Source organism: Hyphopichia burtonii, assembly GCF_001661395.1.
Source record: "Hyphopichia burtonii NRRL Y-1933 unplaced genomic scaffold HYPBUscaffold_6, whole genome shotgun sequence".
NCBI lineage: Eukaryota > Fungi > Ascomycota > Pichiomycetes > Serinales > Debaryomycetaceae > Hyphopichia > Hyphopichia burtonii.
In genome coordinates this window covers 598,383-619,509 of record NW_017963733.1, presented here as the reverse complement: position 1 = coordinate 619,509, position 21,127 = coordinate 598,383, and the positions used below count along the sequence as shown (strand labels likewise).

Sequence of the window (21,127 nt, the reverse complement as noted above, 5' to 3'; positions counted from 1 at the left end):
TTTTTTTTTTTTTTTTTTTTTTCGTTTTGTTAGTGTTTTGTTAGAGATTCTGGGTTATAGGACTGGATGTTCGGCCCAAACCACCTCGAGCTACTTCTACTCTTTTGTCAGGCCATTGGCAGTACATCTGGTGGATGTACTGCCATTTGGGTTGTGCTTGTAGTTGGCAGGTTGTGAAAGGCGGAAAACGTGCAGGGAACCCAGATCCAAACTGCAAACTGTCGTGCTCCAAACTGCAAAAACGTCAAATCCACAAAGGGTATAAGCATTTTTGCGGTCATTTGATAACGACTTTCACTGGGGATACCAGTGGAGAACCAAATATTGTTCGCATGCCTAGGTCTATTGGAGAGTCCGAACAGTCGGCCAGCTTTTCAATGGAGATGGTTGACCAACTTGACGAAACAAGCGAGTTTGAATTGGATAATTTTTTACGTTGTATAAAAGACGAGGTACAAAAAGAGATTTTCAAAGATCAGGTTATCAGCGAATTGAAGAACGAGATGAAACACGATATTAAGAAGGAGGTGGTTGATGAGTTGAAACAAGAGTGGAAATGTGAGCTACGCAAAACTTGGTTGGAAGAAATTAAGTCGAGATTTACTGACGAATTACAACACGATCTTGGGTTCTTGCTTGAGTAGAAAACTATTTAATAATATATGCTGATCTATATGACTTCTTGTAACCCATTTTCATCTGGTTTGAACCATTCTTCTTTCAATACTTTCCAACAAAGATAGGCCAAGTCATGAGCCTTTTCTTCCGTATTACTTTTTCCTTCGATGTAGATTTTTATTTTGGGCTCAGTTCCCGAACCACGAGCAGTGAATCTAACCTGGTCTTGCTCGTTATCAGAGTCGCCGGGGTTTAAGACTGCCGTGATCATCTGCAGCTTAGGATCAACAGGTAAGATTGGCTTACCATTCGCAGTAACTGATTCATACCCAATGGTGAGGTCTCTCCATTCTTTGACTTTGAACACTCCCAAAGTTTCTGGGTAATTTGATCCGTCATACAGCTTTCTAATTGTGGTATTGAATATCTTGTCCGTTTTACTTAAATCATCCAATTTATAGTACCCATTGGCTTCTTTGAACCATCCATACTTGTCGTACCCTGCTTTCAACTTGTCAACGGGGGTCAATTCTCCACTGGCAAACCATCTTTCGTATAATTGTAACCAGACTGCCGCAGCAGAAATCCCATCTTTATCATTGACCACATCAAACATGAACCCAATTGCTTCTTCGTATCCAAATGGTACACTGTATCCTTCTTTTTTCAAATCTATGGCCTTATTACCAATCCATTTGAACCCAGTCAAAGTATCCTGGAACTTGATTCCTTCCGCTTGGGCCATTGAGGCTAACACTTGCAGCGACACCGTCGAATTTAAAATGTATGTTTTGGAGAATAACTCCTTTGGTTGCAATTCTTCTAAAACATACATGGCAAACAAAAATCCAATTTCATTCCCGGTCAATTGTCTCCATGAGCTGTCACATTTAATTGCAACGCTGAATCTATCCGCATCGGGGTCAGTGGCAACCACCAACTTAATACCGTTTTTCTCTGCAGTAGCTATTGCTAAATCAAGGGCTCCCTTCTCTTCTGGATTTGGGAATTTGACCGTCTTGAACGTGGGATCTGGTTCAATCTGTTCGGGAACAACAGTCATATCGGTTCCTTTGAATTGATCCACTATTTTTTCAAATATTTCTAATCCAATCCCATGCATTGGCGTATACACAAATGGGAAGCTGATTTCGTCTCTCACAAGGAGTTTCTCCTTGACCAGTTTTACATACTCTTGGGTTGCTTCTTCCTTGATTGACCTCAAGCTCCCATTTTCTAATCCCTTTCTAAAATTCTTAACAATGTCCCAAACTTCATCCTCTAACCAAGGCTTTAAATTCTCGCTTATCAGCTGGGCAATTCCATCATCATGAGGAGGGATAATTTGGCATCCGTTCCCATAGTAAACCTTATATCCGTTATCCTTGGCCGGATTATGAGATGCAGTAACCATAACTCCTGCAGACGCTTCAAAATGATCAATTGCAAACGGAACCATTGGAGTATGAACGTACAGCCTATCCTCGCTGTCAACCGTTTCCAACGGCTTGGTTGCAGAAGTATCTAAAGACTCTTTAGATAAATTATCAACGCTTCCCAAATAATATACCACCAAGCCCTGACTAAGAGCGACACTGGCGGTTATTTCAGCAAACCTTTGGGAATGAAACCTATGATCATACCCAACTACAATCGAAGACCGCTTCTTATTCTCTTTCAGCAAATACTTGACTAACCCCTGCGAGGCTTGCACTATAGTAACATCATTCATATGTGAGAATCCTGATTCCATTGAAGATCTTAACCCGGCAGTACCAAATGCAATTCGTTTACTCAACTTCGAGTCAAGCTTATCATAGTCTCCGTTCTTCTGTAAATCCAGTATTTCCCGGCGTGACTCCGAGTTTACGTCCACATCTAGCCATTGGCCAACCAACTGATCTAGTCTTAGCCTTTCTGCTTCAGTATACGCCATTCTATCCAAGTCTAGAGCCTAAATTAAGTAGCAAGTAATCATCAGAAGACTTTCCGCTTTAACCCCAACTAAAAAAAAAAAAAAAAAAACTTATCGTGCATTATACAAATCGTATACAAATACCGTTTTGCAGTTACCCCTAAATCGAGTGGTTGTTATATGGTTGTTATATGGTTGTTATATGGTTGTTATATGGTTGTTATATGGTTGTTATATGGTTGTTATTTGAGTAATTACTTCTCTTTGGGTGTTCAAATGTAGCTCAAAGACGTATTAAATGAAACTCATTATATCTCAAAGGCTGTTCTATTCGCCCGAATCCCCTTTAGGGCCTTTAATTATAACTCCGTCTGGCGCTCTTTAATAAAATGACATCAGCTTTTGATGCCACACAATATTAGAGTAAGGGGTTGATAGGCGGTTTACCACGCTGAAGCATCATATGGTTCGTATCTCAGTCATTAGCCCGTAAGATACAGCTATCGATGGCATCGTCTTATCGCCATAATAAAGTTTGAATAATAGATAGAGCCGTGCACTGCGGGTTTTCATTTACGGACTATATAATGAATTAGAAGCACCCAATAATGATTTTCTTTCCATAGACGTCAAGATGAGTTCTTCAAATGATTTGGAGTCATATCTGGCAAAGATATTACCTCAGAAGAGGCTTTTTTCATTTTTACTCAAGCAGAAAACGGTTCCTCTACCCGAAGAACATGAAAGAAAACCGTTTGGATACAAAGATGCAAATTTTATATCAAGATTATTCTTTTGGTGGGTGACACCAGTCTTGAATGTTGGTTATCGTCGTACTCTCCACGCCAAAGACTTATTCAAGTTAACTGAAGAGCTTACCGTTGAGTATCGATTAGAACTATTCAAAAATTGTTTTGAAAGTAGGTTAGAGTATCATAGAAGAAGACATTTGAAGCAAAAATTAAAGAATAACCAGGATGGCCTGATTGACCTTGATGAACTCCGTCAAACGGATGATTTCAAAATGCCCAAGTTTATGTTGGTTGAGGTTATGTTGATTGTATTCAAGAAAGATTTACTTATTGCTACAATTTTTGGACTTATCTGTTGTTTGGGGCTCACTTTGGCTCCTTTTGCCAGTAAGAAACTTATTCAATTTGTTGAATTGAAAGCTTTGGGATCTGATATTGCTATAGGTAAAGGAATTGGTTATGCTTTTGCTACCGCTCTTTTGGTTTTAATCAGTGGTATATCCCTGTACCAATTTCAGTATTTTGGTAGTATAGTGGGGACTCAATCAAGATCTGTTTTAACTCAAATGATTTTGGCGAAAAATTTTAAATTGAGCCCTAAGTCCAGACTCAAATACCCTCCTGGTTCGGTCACTTCCTTAATTAGTACTGATTTATCAAGAGTAGATATCGCTTTTGTTTACCAAGTTATTTTGGTGGCTCTCCCTATCCCAATGGGGGTCTCTATTGCGATCTTAATTACCAATATTGGGGTATCTGCGCTTATCAGTATTTTGATTTTCGTCATCTTCTTGGCTGGTATTGGTTATTTTTCAAAACTTTTATATGCTTATCGTAATATATTATCACTGTTAACAGATACGAGAGTCGGTATTATAAGAGAAATTATTTCAAACTTGAAAATGATCAAGTTTTATAGTTGGGAACTCCCATACTGGAAATCATTGACTAAAATTAGAGGTGAAGAATCAAGTTTCGTTTTCAAAGTTCAAGCAATAAGAAGTTTGGTAACGGTGTTGAGTATGAGTTTGACTGGTGTTGTTACAATGATTGCTTTTCTTATATTATATGCTTTTGAACGTCATATCAAAGATGCCGGTTCTATGTTTTCTTCAGTCCAATCATTTCAAGCCTTTGGTATGCTTTTCTTCTTCATTCCTCAAGCTTTATCGACGATGGCTGATTTATTCATGGCTGCAAAAAGAGCTGGGGAATTTTTAACTTGCGAAGAGTTTGTTCAAAATGAAAATTACGTTACTCTCACTGATGAAAAAGATGATTTTGCAATCAAAATTTCAAATGCACAATTTGAATGGCAACTTCAGGAAACAAATAATGAAGATTCAACCGATTCTACTGGTGAGGATGCTGACGCAAAGGCTGCCACGAAATTGCTGAAGCTACGCAATATAAACTTTAAAATTGCTAAAAAGCAGTTTATTACAGTGACAGGACTGATTGGTAGTGGTAAGTCCTCTTTGTTGAATGCTATCTCAGGTAACATGACGTTGAGTGAAGGTAATGTTGTTATTAATGGATCTTTATTGATGTCGGGTGACCCATGGATCCAAAATGCAACCATTAGAGAAAATATTCTTTTTGGAACACCTTTCAATAAACACTGGTACGACTCAGTTGTATTTGCCTGTGGTTTGCAGGAGGACTTGAAAAATTTAGAAGCTGGTGACTATACCGAAGTTGGTGAAAAGGGAGTGACATTATCAGGAGGTCAGAAAGCTAGAACTGCATTAGCAAGAGCGGTGTACGCTAATTTTGACATTATTTTGTTGGATGATGTTCTTAGTGCTGTTGATGTTAAAGTGGGTCAACATATCATAGAACACTGTGTCTTTGGGTTATTAAAAGATAAGACTGTTATTTTGGCAACTCATCAATTATCTCTCGTTGGTTCTGCCGATAAGATTATCTTCATGAATGGTGACGGTACTATGAGTATGGGTACTAAAACTGAATTATTGTTACAGAATCCATCGTTTGCTAGATTGAACGAGTTCAGTACAACTAAAGAAAGTGAAGACGACTCTGATAGTATTGAACAAGATTTAGAGGAAGTTGAACTCTTGGTTGATGACAACGATGGAAAACACACTCAACTTAAAAGGAGAAATGTCGGTAAAGAAGTTGCAAAATTAGAGGAGGAAAATATTTATGAAGATCTTGACATAGATAAAGATATAACCAAGGGAAAGATCATTCAAGAGGAAGAAAGAGCGGTGAATCGACTCAAAGCAGAAGTTTATATTACGTACATAAAAGAAGGTACGAAAAACTTAACTATGTCAGGTTTTTTTGGCATTCTTTTGTTCTTAGCTTCCATATCATTATTCTGTCAACTTTTCATGAATACTTGGTTGTCTTTCTGGATTAGTCGTAAATTTGAAAGTAGATCAGATAGTTTTTACATTGGACTTTATGTCATGTTTGTTCTTCTTTGGGTTGTTTTTTCTGTAATAGAAAATATTTATTTGGCTGCAGTTTTTACAAAATCTTCTAAGAATTTAACATTATCGGCAATGAAAAAGGTTTTAGGTTCACCTATGAGTTTCATTGATACTAATCCATTGGGTAGAATCATCAATCGTTTTTCAAAAGACACAGATGCAATGGATAATGAAATTGGACCTTTATTGATTTTGGCTATTGACTTCATAAGTAATATCATTGGTACTATTATTCTTAATATTGTTTACATGCCTTGGATTGCTTTAGCAATACCAGGAATGTTTTTCTTCTTCTTTGCAATCTCAAATTATTACCAAGCATCAAGCAGAGAGATAAGAAGACAAGAAGCTTTGCTGAGGTCTTTCGCTTACACTGCCCATTCAGAAATATTAACGGGTAAAAATACTATTTTAAACTTTGGTAAATCGTCAATGTTTTTGGAGACCAGTAGTGAGTTAATGGATAATATGAATGAATCTTCATATATGGTACTAGCATGTCAACTGTGGCTTAATATTAATTTGGAGAATTTAGCTTTTGTTTTTGTTCTTCTTATTGCTTTGTTGTGTGTTAACAGAGTTTTCCATTCAAGTGCATCAACCTCAGGGTTATTGCTTACATATACTATTCAGTCAGCGAGTACATTGGCACCATTATTATCAACATTAACAAAAGTGGAGAATGACATGAATGCAGTGGAACGCTTGTGTCAATATGCTCTTCATTTAAAACCAGAAAGGGAAGAGAGAGCTCAGCAATTAATCGAGCCTGGCTGGCCATCAAGTGGAGCTATTGAATTTCAAAATGTATCCATGTCTTATAGGGCAGGTTTACCTTTGGTTTTGAGGGATTTGAGCTTCAAGGCAAACTCTTCTGAGAGAATTGGTGTTTGCGGTAGAACAGGTGCTGGTAAATCTTCAATCATGTCTGCTTTATATCAGTTGGTGTCTTTAACCAAAGGTAAGATCTTGATTGATGGTGTTGATATTTCTAAATTAGATTTAAAGACTTTAAGGTCTAATTTATCTATCATTCCACAAGATCCAGTCTTATTCAATGGTACTATTAGAAAAAACTTAGATCCCTTTGGTGACTTCAATGATGAATTATTGTGGAATGCATTATCAAGATGTGGTACATTTGATTCTGAAGCGAAGGATTTGATTAAATCAGCACTGGTTGATGATGTAAGTAAATTACATAAATTTCATTTAGATCAAGTTGTCATTGACGAAGGAGCAAATTACTCTTTAGGTGAAAGGCAATTGATTTCTTTTGCAAGGGCTTTGGTTAGGAATACGAAGATTTTGATTTTGGATGAAGCAACCTCGTCAGTTGATTATGAAACAGATGCCAAAATTCAGACCACCCTTAATAATGAATTTGAAAACGTTACGATTTTGTGTATTGCTCATCGGTTACGTACTATTCTTCATTACGATAAAATCATGACGTTGGAGAGAGGTGAGGTCAAGGAGTTTGATACTCCAATTAATTTAATCAGAAAAGACGAAGGTATTTTCAAAAGTATGTGTGAAAAATCTCAAATTACGGAACAAGATATCCTTCAGTCCTGATTGAAAATTTCAAACCTTTTTTTCTAACTTGATTGTGTGTATTATTTGTTTTAACTTGTCTATATTTTTTTTTTCATATATTGATAATTACTTATGGTTTATTTGTTTATAAATTGTTCAATATTATTGAAGTCTTTCAAAGAACATGAAATGAATCATTCAAGCATCTTGTTTTTGGCATTTTTGACTGCAAAAAAAAAAAATCGCACTGTAAGTCAATAGAGACCTATTTAGTTTTATGGGCCAATACAAGCTGGTGAGCTGTATATCTAATGTAGTCGGAAGCCTTCAGTAAGCTTGCGTCCATATGCATAAATGGATGAGGAACACCAGGATACCTTTTAAAAACCACTTCATTGCCGTTTTGAATTAGTTTGCAAGCATAGGCTTCACCTTCGTCTCTCATGGGATCACAGCCTGCGGTCGCCACCACGGTTTTGGGAAGATTAGAAAAGTCGGGGGCATTCATTACCGATTTAAACCAGCCAATTTCTTTCAACTCTTCGCTTCTTTTCTCCGGATCCTTTGATAAATGCTGCCACTTCAACTTGTCGAAAAAGGTAATCCTGGCCCAGTTAAGAGTAGGGGCAAACTCACATTCTCTTGAAGACTCGTAGGGAGAATCAGCAGTCAGGTAATATGGCTCAACGTCATCGACTTGAGGAGTACCAGCCAAACAGAGTACTAGAGGTATCTTTGCATCACGGCATAAATGAGAAACAATGAATGCGATATTCCCACCCACAGAGACACCTCCAATTGAAAGGCTTTCGTTATTGAATCCTAACTTATCTGAATTTTCATATACATACTTTGTTGCTTCAAAACAGTCTTTGATGTAAGTCGGAAATTTATAATCAGGAACCAATCGATAATCAACATCGACTATGGCTATTTTTGCTAACTCCACGTAATGACAAAGAATATGTTCTTCTGTGTTCAAGCTTCCAAGGCCACCGCCACCGCCATGGAAGTCTATATGCACTGGCAATTTTTCATTCAAATTAGTACCATTAGGTCTATAGATTCTCAACTTGATATCAGCCCCGTCGAACGAAGCGAATGTAATCTCTTCGATATTCTGTATTGTTGGATAAGAAGCAGTACCATAACTGTAGATCTTATCGTAATTCTCTCTCAACGTAGCCAAGTCAATTGGTTTATTTGGTGTATTAGCAACATGTCTATCATAGAGCTTGACAAACTCTGGGTCCAACTTGTCAACCATTGAAGGGTGGATTGGGTTAACGGCTTCGTGAGTTTGTGACATCCTGAAGTTGATTTCTAGAGTTCTTTTATTGGAATTGTTCAAGTGGAAACTTGAATTTGATTCATAGAAACCCAAACCATACTTATATCATCCTAGTCTCTTCTACAAGATTATGGTGGAATTCGAAGAAATACACCTTTGAGCTTATGAATATATTCCGAAAAGAAAAATCACCGACTGCAAAACGCACCGAAAGCGATAAAAAGAGCCATAGATGAAAATTCCGTTAATTAATAGGGCCGATGGATTCAATGTCCTTGGGTGTTTGAAGAATTTTATTTAAATTACTAGTATGTAGAAGAATTAAGATGCTGGTAAGTTCGATAATAGTATGACTAGCGATAGAAAACCTCCAAAATTTATTATCTCAGGAGCTGGGATAATTGGACCATTATTAGCCAATGCTCTCAAAGCTCGAAATATCCCATTCGTTATCTTGGAGAGAGATACTTCCCTTGAATCTAGAGAGAAGTCGGGATGGGCCATTACCCTTCACTATGCCTTAGAAGCATTCAAAAATTTGGTTCCCAAGCAAAAAATGGATCCGTTGTATGATTCCCAAGTTAGACCTAACTTTCACAAGTCAGATTCAGGAAACTTTAAGTATATTAATGCTAGTACTGGTGAGGTTGTTGTATGTATACCACCTTCTTCAAGAATAAGAGTTAGACGTGAACAAATAAGAAGGGTTTTGTTAGACGGACTTGAAGTTGAATGGGATTCAAAAGTCGAGTCTATTGATTATCACGATGATTTGGTTTCGGTTACATGCTCTAATGGGAAACAATACACTGGGGACGTTCTAATTGGCTGCGATGGCTCGAATTCTATAACGAGAAGGTTGATTGATCCTAAGGAAGGTGGGCTTTATCAGCTTCCAATTAGGTTTTGCGGTGCTAGAGTTCAGTTGAACAAAGAGGAATTCGATAGAATTTCTAATCATTTTGACCCATTATTATTCCAAGGAACAATCCCGGGAACAAATACTTTCTTCTGGTATTCTGCTTTAGCTACCCCAGAATATACAAAAGCACCCGATCTTTACTACGCTCAAGTGAACCTTTCATGGAATGTTCCTGAAACTGATGAACCTTTTGAAACTCAGGAACAAAAAGCTAATGCTTTGAAAAAGCATTCTCAGGGATTGAGTCCAGAGTTATCCTGGTTGGTAGACCGAGCAGTGCAAAACCCGGAAGAGCTTATGGAGATCAAACTTTGTGATTGGGAAAAAGTCGATTGGGATGATCATGATGGAAAAGTATTATTAGCACTGGACAGTCTCCATCCAATGACCATGTACCGAGGAAGTGCTTGCAATGAAGGGATACTTGACGTGGCCGAATTGGTCAAACAACTAGATCTACATTTACAGGGACTGTTTTCATGGAAAGATGCAGTTGCAAATTACCGTAATTCTGTTCAGGAAAGAGCAAGACAAGCAGTATTATTATCCAGACAAGCATGTCTAGATGCTCATGATATGTCTAAAATCAAACCTAACTCTACATCCCCATTACTTTCTGTTAGAAAGAGTAAATAAAAGAGCCAATCAAATTATGTCCCCAATTAATTCTTGTTCAATACAGAACAATATGTAAGCTACTAATTCGAAAGGAACTTCATTGGAAAGAAACCTCCTTAATTGAAGAAACTTTAAGGATACCTGAATACCTACTAGGCCTTCGTCGTTCGCTGTGTTTCTTGTCGTTAGTTGTGCTCCATTTAGATTATCACCGTTGTGCGTTTTAGAAACCCTTTTTTGCAACTACCGGAACTATTGATATATAAGAGAAAAGCTATCTCTATGGAAAGTATAACTAAGTTTCATAGTAAGCACTAACTAAATACTTTATTGAAGTATGACTTTATATAAATACTTTGTTGAGAATGCATTCATTAATTACAGAAGAATTTGCTCAACTTGAAAGGTTAACGAAAACAAATGCAACATGAACGTGACTCTGCAGAAAACACTGCCAACCTCTTGCGTATTCTGATACGAGGGCCAATAAAGGAAGTACTAGAATAAGCTTCAAATACTGTTCCGAACGGTTCGCAAACGGGATAAAAATTCCTTATTGATAATTTTTCATTAAAAAAAAAAAAGATAAGACTTGATAAGACGGATCCCTAATTCTGTGACTAGTTAATGATGTATTCATGTTACTTCTTCTCGATGCCAATAGTGAGTGATGCCAATCTCGAATAGAAAGCAGAATTGTGATAAGTGTCATGAGAAGAAAAGGGCCTGTAAGGGAAATACTATTCCTTGCAATGGTTGTGAAAAACTGGGGGTCCCTTGTACTTTTTTAAGGCCCAAACTCAAAGTTGGACGTCCCAAGTCTAAACAGATTTTGCAATTTGATGGAATTAGCACTCATATGAGAAAGAGGAAGTATAGCAGAAAAGGATGTTATACATGTAAAATGAAAAAGCGGAAATGTGATGAGATCTTCCCTCAATGTGGATCTTGCCAAAGATTAAATATTGAATGCAAAAGACCTGGCATGGATAATTTTCCCCAAGCTCAAGTTAATCGAACGATCTCAGATGACTCGATAGAATCTTCTTGGGAAATGCTGCTAGATTATGATAGCTTGTTACCTTTGATGGACTCTACCTCGGGTCAATCTTTTAATAGAAGGGATAAGATGATGTTAAGCTGTTTGATGAAATCACCCCCATCTATATCACTGGCTTCTCAACCCCTTGATCCAATCACCTGTCCCTCGGTTCATGGAATGAAAAATATGTCACCTTGTATGAGTGATCTGTCCGAAGAATTGGACTCTAAGCATTATGAAGAGACTAGAATAAACTTAATTCGGGTTTGTGAAACTAATAATAATTGCTTACCATGGAAAGAAGTTGAACTTTTAAAATATTTTATTAGGAATGTTTCTTTCCTTCTCTTTGTTGATAAAACAACCGATAAATTCCTTTCCACTGTAATTCCACTTTGTTTAGAGGATCATAGAGTTAGATACCCTGTAATTGCCATTGCAGCCTCGAATAAAGCAAACAGCTATGATTTTAGTAACGAAAGCAAAAGAGATAAAGTCTTTTATAGAGCAAAAGCTCAAGCTAACATAATTTTAGAATCAGCCGACTCAGGCTCTCAAAATTTATTGCTTGGTATATTACTAGTATGTGTTTTGGAGATTCTTGAAGGAGATTCATTGTTTTGGAGTATAGCTTTAGAAAAAGCCACTCAGTTTATACAACTTAACGAGGGTTTTGGTGCATTATCTAGAGCATCACCCTTAATATTTCAACTATTCTGTTACCTTGATATGATTTCTAGTTTGAGCACTTGCTCGATTCCTCATGCCAATACTTTGCAAAATAGTTCGAATCAGCTAGCCTGGTTTGAGGATGATCAAATTTCCAACTCATTTAAAAGTAAGTTTGGATTTAAGTTTGGTATTGCCGGTGAGCTACTAAAGATTATTGGTAATATTTCTACCTTATCAAGTATGAGAGAAGCCAGGTATACTTCAGTCGAAAAAGATAAGCAGTTTAACCTGTTGGCGAACATAATAGAAATGAAGTTACAAATCTGGACACCACCCATGGGGAGATTGGCAAACGAAATCGAAACTGATAAAGACTCAAGTTTAGTTCTTTCTTCTTTCACCTTGGCTTTCCAATGGGCGGCTTTCTTACGACTTCATCAGGTTAGGTATGGTTATGATAGAAGAAACTCGCGTATTGAAGCATGTGTTTCAATTATTTTACGGTCAATTAAAGTTATTGATATGAACTCTGATCTTGAATTACTGATGATGTTTCCATTGGTGATGGCGGGGTCCGTTGCGGTTGAACAAGAAGACAGAGACTATATAATGACCAGAATTCAAAACATAAAGCATCGCTTGAGATTTAATTATATTTCAGAGTTTGAGAAATTGCTTTTACAAGTTTGGAGCAGTGACAAGACCGAGGGAGATTCGGTAAATTGGGCAAAGATAAGATTCTTCCAATTTCCTGGTCTTGTAATGTTCTGACTTGTAATCTGAAAAGCATCGGACATTCTGCTTGATAATCTCTCTTTCTATGAACACTTCCCTTTAATATATACGTATAAGCTTAAAAGTCGGCTTGTTGACTACTTTTTGTATGTAAATTTGTAGTATGTCAGAGAGTACAATTACTGCGAAAAATTATTTTTAACTTGCAAAACTGTCCAAAATAAGTCGAATTGTTGCGAAAAATGAGTAATAACATTTTGGGTATGCTTCATATAGTTACTTGTTTCCATGAACTATATATATAGTATAGATGATTTTGGCTACATTTGATTAAACAGGCTATCTTTCTTCTTCCGTTCCAATAAGAGAATGCCTTCTCGTAACATTCAAATTCAATCCCCTACTAGCTCAGTTGAAAGTGAGTTTGAACAAATCATTCAAGACACCGTCGAATACGATGATTTTGACTTTGGAAACGGGAGTACATCTACGTATGAAGTAAGGCGTTTCTTGAAGCCATGCATTACATATCCCGAACTCAAGAAAAAGAAAGGATCCAGAGGCCAGAGACATACAATTAAAAAGAGGGTTATTTTTGCTGACCAGCTAGTTGAAGTTAAATGTTACTGTAAACCAACGATCAAGAATCCCTGCATGGATTTTATCTCACCAGAGAAGAGACAAGAAAGAAGACGGCTGAGTGCCTTGAGAGCCAGAGTCATCCGAAAGAGCTCTATCAAAACGCATAATTTTCTCATTAGAAATCCTCTCGGAGTACCTAATAATCCATATTTCAGAGATTGTCAAAAGACAAAACGACAATTGATTTCCGAGGTCTTAACATTAATTAAAGAAGTCAAAGGATACTTGAAGTATGTCCCTACGATTTTCCAAGAAATCCACCCCTTCGACAACCATATTATAACGTATATGAATTCTGTTGGTAGGTTGGCAAATGATCCAGCAAGACCCCCCATTAATCCTTCATCTAAAAACCCAAATGCTTTCAGGGCTTTCACATTACATGAAATCCCATGGGAACTCGAGTTGAAGCTATGGTCCTACAGAAAACTCAAGATCAAAGAGTTTTATTGCAAGGAATTAGCAAGTAAAGGCATCATTAATATCGATTTTCTTCACATGGGGGAGTACTTCTCGAAAAACTACCACAAAGGAAAATACAAGAGATTCGTGGAAAACCCTTTTCAATACTTCACCAAGGATGTCCTGTTAAACGAAGACTTGGAATCAGTGAGAGATGACTGGTATAATATTTCCGAAAAGGCTCCATCTCCTGTTCTCTCCCCAACAGACTTTCTGCTCCCCCAAACAGATGACATTGTCACCATTTTTGGTGACGAATTGCATCCAAACTCTCAAATTCCCACCCTAGCACCCGAACCTTTCGTTGAAATTGACCTAACCGATAGCCAAGATATAGTAGGTATCTTCGAGTTTGATTAATATTGTTTTGCAACCAAAAATGCACCCACCGCCTCCCTAAGGAATCGAACCAGCAAACGATGATCCCAGAAAAACTTTCTAGAAAGTTCTCACTGGAAGGAACTGGTGTACGGATGTCGAACGTTATTTTAGGACGGCGGGCAATTTATTGAACATCAAATATACCCAAAGCCAGATCGATAAGAAGGCGATATCTTTTTCTTTGAACAATATAATACATACCTTGCATTTATAAAAGAGTATCAGTAATCGATATTCAGTTGGTATCAAGAAAAGAACTGTAATATAGAAAAAATAATGTCTGATAATATCACAATTACAATAAAATCATCCGGGGATGTTAAATATGAAGTCAATGTATCTCCAACCATAACGGTTTTAGAATTGAAGGAAAAAATTGCCGAAGAATCATCTGTTCCAGCTGGTAATCAAAGATTGATTTATTCTGGTAAAGTTTTGAAAGATGGCGAAACCGTTTCTTCGTATAAAGTTCAATCTGGTCATACCATTCATTTAGTTAAGAGTGCCGGAGCTAAACCAGCATCTGCTTCGGGTACTACTAATTCGACTACTGCTGCTAGTGGATCGGAAACTCAAAATTCTACTGCTTCCAACAATTCCGGTGTTCCTTCTAATATTGCTGCGGGTCAAGGTTCTTTCAATCCATTAGCTGATCTAACTGGTGCTCGTTACGCTGGTTATACTCAACTACCATCGGCTTCTATGTTTGGTCCTGATGGGGGTATGAATAGTGGTATGCCTGATCCTGAGCAATTATCCCAAATGATGTCTAATCCCATGTTTCAAGAAAGTATGAACTCGATGTTATCTAATCCTCAAATGCTTGATTTCATGATTAACCAAAACCCTCAATTGAGAGCCATGGGTCCTCAAGTAAGGGAAATGTTTCAGAGTCCCTTTTTCAGACAAATGTTATCTAATCCTGAAATGATGAGATCTATGATGAGTCTAAGCAGCCAAGGTGGATTCCCGGGCCTTGGTGGTGCAGACGCAGGTGCTAATTCTTTCCCAGCTCCTGGTGCCAATCCAACCGTTGGTGGAGAATCTGCCAGAAACGAAGACTCTAACACTACTGAAAACTCTGGTGCCAACACCAACTCTAACAATAACAATGCTGCTGCCAATCCTTTTGCATCCATGTTTCCAAATGGTGTTCCTCCAATAGACCCTTCTTTCTTATTTGGTGGTGCAGGTGCAGGCGCCGGTGCAGCTCCTGCTCCTGCTGATAACCGTCCTCCAGAAGAAAGATACGAAAGCCAACTTGGTCAATTGAACGACATGGGCTTTTTCGATTTTGATAGAAACGTTGAAGCCTTGAGAAGAAGCGGTGGTAGTGTCCAAGGGGCTGTTGAATACTTATTGTCCAACATTTAACCTTTGACTTCTTCTTCGAATTTGTATTTTCTTTTAGTTTAATGTTAATATTTGAATTTCTTTGAGTAAGACTTTATAATTTTGTAATAAGCTTCGTAAAAATGTTGATCTCACAAAAGTTAATGAAAATCTGAACAAAAAAAAAAAAGAGAGAACGAAAAAACATTAACTAAGTAAACACCAGTATTAGTATATTTGAATCAATTAAAAGTTAAGTATTCTTTCTATCAAACCCCCCACCCGGATAAAACAAGCGGACCAAATAAATCATCAAGTCATCAATCATATAAGGTTCCGTGTGGGTTAGAGAGAATGAGTGGAATAAGTGAATCCAATAATGAGAAGCAAACAGAGCATCAAAGTATAAATCAAAGCAGTAATGATAATGAGAAAGCAGTTTCTAATACAGACGTGCCTATAGGGAAGGGTAGTAATCAATCAGACCTGGAGGCGAATAAAGAACCAAGTGGTCCACTGGAAGAGAGAGAAGCCTTAGCATCCCATACTGAAGAAACATCGAAAGAGAAGAATGTTGAAACGCCTTCAGAAGAAACCACTAACCGAAAGGAAATACCGGACACTAAGGAGCAGGATTCGAATGCATCTCGTCCAGAACAAAATGAAAATCAGAACACAGAAGAGACTGATTCTAAGCCCGAGTTATTAGACGATAATAGACCGAAACCTAGAAAAGAATATAAGACCAAAGCCAGATTGGCCAAAATGCAAGAGCAATTGGATAGTCAGGTACAAGAGGGCTCGTATAGACCGAGAACTCCTCTGTATATTCCTAAATTCGAAGAAGTTCCTCCATTTGAAAGAAGATTGTCAACCGAAACAATTGCTTTATTAAACAAGCCTACATCTACAGTCTCTACCGTCACTCCAATCGATTTTCAATTTTTTAAAGTCATAGCATTAACCATGCAAAGCAAAGGCTTTCAATGTTCACAAGATTTTTTAACTGAGCTCACAGAATTGAGTATAACTTATTTGCATGATATGATGGATACTTTGAAAAGGTTCACTGAGATTCAAAGAAGGCGCAAACCATCGATAGGTGATACGAAGCTTTTGTTACAATCCAAAAATATAAATCCCACTCACTTGTATGTGGAGTATGAGAAAAGCAAATGTTTTGGTAAACGTAAACAATTAGAAGAAATTAGCTCACAAACAGATCATATTCTACAAGTATATAATGCTGATGAAATAACGTTTGAGGAAAATGACCCGTCTATCCCATTTTTCAATAAAGAGTATCAAGAAATCACAGAATTAGTACCTAAACAATCAGGAAAACCAAGTTATGTTCCTAGTTATTTACCAGATTTGCCTCCTGATTATACATATCAAAATACAAGTAGATTCATGGATCAAATAACTGATTTGAAAGAAATCAGATTAAGGCTAGTGGCCGAATCAAGACTCACGGACAAACCACTTAACGAATTAATAGATAATGATGAAAAGAAATGGAGGCACGAGTTTGAAGTTGAATTATTAAAGTCTGGAAACAAAATTGAGTTGTTAGTGGAAGATAAGGAAGAAAATGAAGTAAGTAAGGAAGAAGACGTTAATCAAAACACCAAGGAAAATACAGAGACTGACTCTTCATTACTGATAAATAATGAAAGAATACTACCTAGAGTGGAGACAAAAGCATTTGACTTTGTTGAGTATGCAAAAAAGAGAAAGCGTGAAAAAGAAAAGCAAGAACAAGAGATTGAAAAGAAGAGAAAATTACGTGATGATAATATATTCATGAAAGCCGAAAAACTTTACTCTCCTTACGCACAATCGGCTCCAACTACCGAAGATAACTCCTTCTTTCATCAAATAATACTGGATGAATTCAAGACAGTTATCACTGCAGTTAGAATTTCTGATGAAAAGAAGAAGAAGAAGATCAAGGAAATTTTAGAAGAAAAGGCAAGACGAGACCGTGAAAAAGCCAAAGAAAATAACCAAATCGAATTCGGTTTCTCCTTCAATAACGCAAGAAACATCGACGAGGACAGTGATAGTGATGAAGATGAAGAAGCTAAAAGACGTGCTCTCTCCGAGCTCAAATTCGATGACGATGAACATAACAAACCCAGCGAACCTGAACCTACCAATCCAGCCGTGGAAGTATCGTCCGATGCTAAACCCAAAGAAGAAGAGCACGTCCAAAAAGAGGTCCTTGAAGATAAAATCGGCATTAATAACGTGGGTATTCCCCAGGTAATCGACGGCCAAGGAGAGCCTACAGAAACCTTAGCATCTACAGACCAGAATGAACCAAACACCGAACCTGCGGAGTCCATTGAAGGTGCCCCTGCGGCGGTCTCTTCTGCAGATGAAGACGATGACTTAGATGTTTTAGAAGACCTCATCGATAACGAAGTAACCGATAAGCAACCACCCGCCCCACCACCCGCCCAACCTCCGCAAACACAATCTGAGCACGCCCCACCGCACCCAGCTGGGGAGGACGATCAAGAGTCGGACGAAGACATGTTTGAGGATATTGTATAACAACCTTGTATGTACTATTTGTAATATATGTCTATTTCTATAAATACACCCGTACACCCCAGTATTAATTGAATTCTTGCAAAATGTCAAATTGAGAAAAGTCATTCCGTCTCAAAGAAAAAAAAAAAAAAACAAAAAAAAAACATAAATAAAATAAAGGACATTAAAACAAGACCCATACAAATAGTCGCCATTATTACATATTTGCAACCTCGCCCAGGATATAATAACACTGAACAGAGATATTGATACTGCCCAAAACATCTTGTGTATTTATTGGTTCCACTGGCTGTACGAAGTTGCTATCAAAGTAGATACACCCCCGAAAGTTTCATACGCGAAGATCTTCTCCATATCTTTCAGTATACCGACTGTTAGTTTTTCCTGTCACCGATAAGCTTTAACGATTGAGAAATTGTGGGAAAGAATATTAGAATAACTTGCTAGATAATTTGTTAAAAGAAGAAAGAAAAAGAAAAGGGAAGAAGTCTTAATTGAAAGGTCTAATTATGTCTGAACTCACACCAATAACCTTGCCGCAATCGGTTCCATTCCCAGTTTCTATAACAGCGATTCTATATCGAGATGGTGATTTTATCAATCGACACAGTACTATTTTCAAGTATAAATATTGGGATTACCAAGATGACCCAAATTCCAAAGAAGAAACACCACCGAAGATTCGAGTAGAAAGAATTGGTACTTTTGAAAGTCCAATTGAGGGTGAATTAACCCGCATGAATGTTCATATTCACCAGGAGATTCCTCATTCTGGCGTAGAGCTTTGCTCTATCAAAGAACCATGTGGACATGCTGTTCAATATGGTGGTTTATGTGCATTATGCGGTAAATCAGTTGAGGATGAAAAAGATTATTCTGGATATAGTTATGAAGATCGTGCTACTATTGCAATGTCTCATGATAACACTGGTCTTAAGATTAGTCTTGATGAAGCTACCAAGATTGAAGAAAGTACCACCAGTCGACTTACAAAAGATAATAAATTAATTTTGGTGGTTGATCTAGATCAAACTGTTATTCATGCAACTGTTGATCCAACAGTTGGGGAATGGCAGGCGGATCCTTCCAATCCAAATTATCCTGCCGTTAAGGATGTTCAATCGTTTTGTCTTGAAGAAGACCCTATATTGCCGCCCGATTGGGCTGGTCCAAGACCTGCTCCAACAAAATGTTGGTATTATGTTAAATTGAGACCTGGCTTACAAGAATTTTTAGCTCAAGTTGCAAAAAAATTTGAATTGCATATTTATACTATGGCTACTCGTAATTATGCGTTAGCAATTGCTAAAATTATTGATCCTGAAGCTTATTATTTTGGTGATCGTATTTTAAGTCGTGATGAAAGTGGATCATTAACTCATAAAAATTTGAAAAGATTATTCCCAGTTGATCAATCCATGGTCGTTATAATTGATGATCGTGGTGATGTTTGGCAATGGGAGAAAAATTTAATTAAGGTTGTTCCATATGATTTTTTCGTTGGAATTGGTGATATTAATTCGAGTTTTTTACCTAAAAAGAATGGCCAAATAACCGGTCCAACTAAAAAGAGGAAAACTTTAGCTCAATTAGAAGCATTAGAAGATGATAAACCCAATGATGAAAATGAAAAATCTCAAGAAAATGACAAGGAAGATGAACAAGAAGAAATAATATCAACACAAGATTCTGAAGCAAGTCATGATTCATCGTCACCAGTGGATCGAATTTTAGAATTAGGAGGTGGTGAAGATAATGCAAATTTATTAATGGAACAGTCACTCACTAGAAATCAATCCTTGGAACAACAACAGCATGATAGACCATTAGCTAAGCTTCAACATAATTTAGATAAGATGATTCATGAACACGATCTGGAAACATCATCAAGACAAAATTCAAGCTCACCAGAAGATAGCGATAACGAGAGCAAAGTTGAAGAAGAAGAAGAAGATAATCTATTATACGATGATGATAATGAATTATACAGTCTAGAAAAAGCTTTAGGAAGAATACATTCTCAGTATTATGAAAAGTATCAAGAGTATCAAAAGCACAAAATTATGGAAAAACCCGATCTTACCACAATTATACCTCAATTGAAAAGTAAATGTCTTGAAGGGATAACCGTTTTATTTTCCGGGATTTTGCCATTAGGTATTAATATTGAAACTACAGATATTGTCATTTGGTGTAGACAATTTGGAGTTAATGTTGTTAATGAAGTTTACTCTGATCAAGTAACTCACGTTGTTTGTCGAGATCCAAATGGACAAGCATTCAAACTGGGACTTACTTTAAAAGTTAGAGTTGCCCGCAAAATAATACCAAATGTTAGAATTGTTAATCCCGATTGGTTATTTGCCTGTTTGAGTTCATGGTCAAAAGTAGATGAAACTCCATATTTAATTGAATGTAGTGAAGAAGACTGGCATGTCGAAGATAAAGATGTCACCAAGTATCAACGAGCCATTGAACTGCAGAGAGCTAAAAATGAGGCTAGAATGTTTAATCGTCCAAGATTTGATTCAGTTGGGTCATTAGAAGAGTATGACCTTGATAATGCCAACCAAGAAGTTGATGATTTTTTGGCAGGTATTGACGATGACGATGACGAAGAAGAAGAGGAAGAGGAAGAAGAGGAAGAAGCAGATGAAGAAGAAGACGAATCTACAAACCACCAAGCTGGGGTAGACTCATTTATAAAAGATGCATACAAATCTACAAAAAAGAGAAAGTTTGATGACGAAAGTGAAGATGAAGAAGCTAAAGACAACGAAAAGCAATCCAACAGTCTGAATAAGTCCATAAACAATAACTATTATGCTAATGGCAATGGCAATGGCAATGGCAATGGCAATGGCAATGGCAATGGCGAAGCAAAAATTTACAAAAGACAGAAATTCAACCTGGGAACGACTAATGGAACTGGAGATAGCCAGACCCACGATGAGCCAGAGGTTGATTTGGACGAACTAGAACAGGAGCTATTGGATGGATTCGAAGACCTAGATGAAGAGTAAGACTGGACCCTAGGTCCAAAGATTTGTTTTTAATATTTCGATACAATGGTTATTGTTTTGCAATAATAACAATGTTTGCTGATTTTTCTAGTGAGATTTTGGCTGCTTATCTAATTTTGCTAACTTTAATCAAGCCTCTCCCATTAATCCTAATCCCAT

At 37.2% G+C, this 21,127-nt stretch overlaps 10 protein-coding genes across 10 annotated transcripts; 8 read left to right on the top strand and 2 right to left on the bottom strand.

The window, feature by feature from the left end:
* HYPBUDRAFT_222264 (uncharacterized protein) lies at positions 1 to 764 on the top strand. Its single transcript, XM_020223104.1, has one exon. It carries the CDS (start codon positions 135 to 137, stop codon positions 642 to 644), a length of 510 nt encoding a protein of 169 aa, XP_020075155.1. The 5' UTR covers positions 1 to 134; the 3' UTR covers positions 645 to 764.
* Positions 671 to 2,554, bottom strand: HYPBUDRAFT_7400 (phosphoribomutase; the record flags this gene model as incomplete). The annotated part of the gene is made up of 1 exon (XM_020223656.1): positions 671 to 2,554. The coding sequence occupies one exon, from the start codon at positions 2,552 to 2,554 to the stop codon at positions 671 to 673; it is 1,884 nt and encodes a 627-aa protein (XP_020075154.1).
* Positions 2,555 to 2,726: 172 nt separating this feature from the next.
* HYPBUDRAFT_167964 (oligomycin resistance ATP-dependent permease) lies at positions 2,727 to 7,385 on the top strand. Its single transcript, XM_020222786.1, has one exon. It carries the CDS (start codon positions 3,168 to 3,170, stop codon positions 7,323 to 7,325), a length of 4,158 nt encoding a protein of 1,385 aa, XP_020075153.1. The 5' UTR covers positions 2,727 to 3,167; the 3' UTR covers positions 7,326 to 7,385.
* Positions 7,386 to 7,501: 116 nt separating this feature from the next.
* Positions 7,502 to 8,595, bottom strand: HYPBUDRAFT_167963 (alpha/beta-hydrolase; the record flags this gene model as incomplete). Its single annotated transcript, XM_020222785.1, has 1 exon — positions 7,502 to 8,595. One exon carries the CDS (start codon positions 8,593 to 8,595, stop codon positions 7,552 to 7,554), a length of 1,044 nt encoding a protein of 347 aa, XP_020075152.1. The 3' UTR covers positions 7,502 to 7,551.
* Positions 8,596 to 8,926: 331 nt separating this feature from the next.
* Positions 8,927 to 10,135, top strand: HYPBUDRAFT_149859 (FAD-dependent oxidoreductase; the record flags this gene model as incomplete). Its single annotated transcript, XM_020220236.1, has 1 exon — positions 8,927 to 10,135. The coding sequence occupies one exon, from the start codon at positions 8,927 to 8,929 to the stop codon at positions 10,133 to 10,135; it is 1,209 nt and encodes a 402-aa protein (XP_020075151.1).
* Positions 10,136 to 10,482: 347 nt separating this feature from the next.
* HYPBUDRAFT_162849 (uncharacterized protein) lies at positions 10,483 to 12,696 on the top strand (the record flags this gene model as incomplete). The annotated part of the gene is made up of 2 exons (XM_020222591.1): positions 10,483 to 10,523; positions 10,805 to 12,696. The coding sequence occupies 2 exons, from the start codon at positions 10,483 to 10,485 to the stop codon at positions 12,600 to 12,602; spliced, it is 1,839 nt and encodes a 612-aa protein (XP_020075150.1). The 3' UTR covers positions 12,603 to 12,696.
* A 210-nt stretch (positions 12,697 to 12,906) lies between these two features.
* Positions 12,907 to 14,235, top strand: HYPBUDRAFT_242825 (uncharacterized protein). Its single transcript, XM_020223304.1, has one exon. It carries the CDS (start codon positions 12,936 to 12,938, stop codon positions 14,028 to 14,030), a length of 1,095 nt encoding a protein of 364 aa, XP_020075149.1. The 5' UTR covers positions 12,907 to 12,935; the 3' UTR covers positions 14,031 to 14,235.
* A 29-nt stretch (positions 14,236 to 14,264) lies between these two features.
* Positions 14,265 to 15,497, top strand: HYPBUDRAFT_153603 (ubiquitin domain-containing protein DSK2). The gene has a single exon (XM_020221632.1). It carries the CDS (start codon positions 14,328 to 14,330, stop codon positions 15,423 to 15,425), a length of 1,098 nt encoding a protein of 365 aa, XP_020075148.1. The 5' UTR covers positions 14,265 to 14,327; the 3' UTR covers positions 15,426 to 15,497.
* Positions 15,498 to 15,630: 133 nt separating this feature from the next.
* HYPBUDRAFT_153602 (uncharacterized protein) lies at positions 15,631 to 17,989 on the top strand. The gene has a single exon (XM_020221631.1). The coding sequence runs from the start codon at positions 15,738 to 15,740 to the stop codon at positions 17,943 to 17,945; it is 2,208 nt and encodes a 735-aa protein (XP_020075147.1). The 5' UTR covers positions 15,631 to 15,737; the 3' UTR covers positions 17,946 to 17,989.
* Positions 17,990 to 18,454: 465 nt separating this feature from the next.
* Positions 18,455 to 20,968, top strand: HYPBUDRAFT_158104 (protein serine/threonine phosphatase; the record flags this gene model as incomplete). The annotated part of the gene is made up of 2 exons (XM_020222344.1): positions 18,455 to 20,696; positions 20,880 to 20,968. The coding sequence occupies 2 exons, from the start codon at positions 18,455 to 18,457 to the stop codon at positions 20,966 to 20,968; spliced, it is 2,331 nt and encodes a 776-aa protein (XP_020075146.1).
* Positions 20,969 to 21,127: the final 159 nt, after the last annotated feature.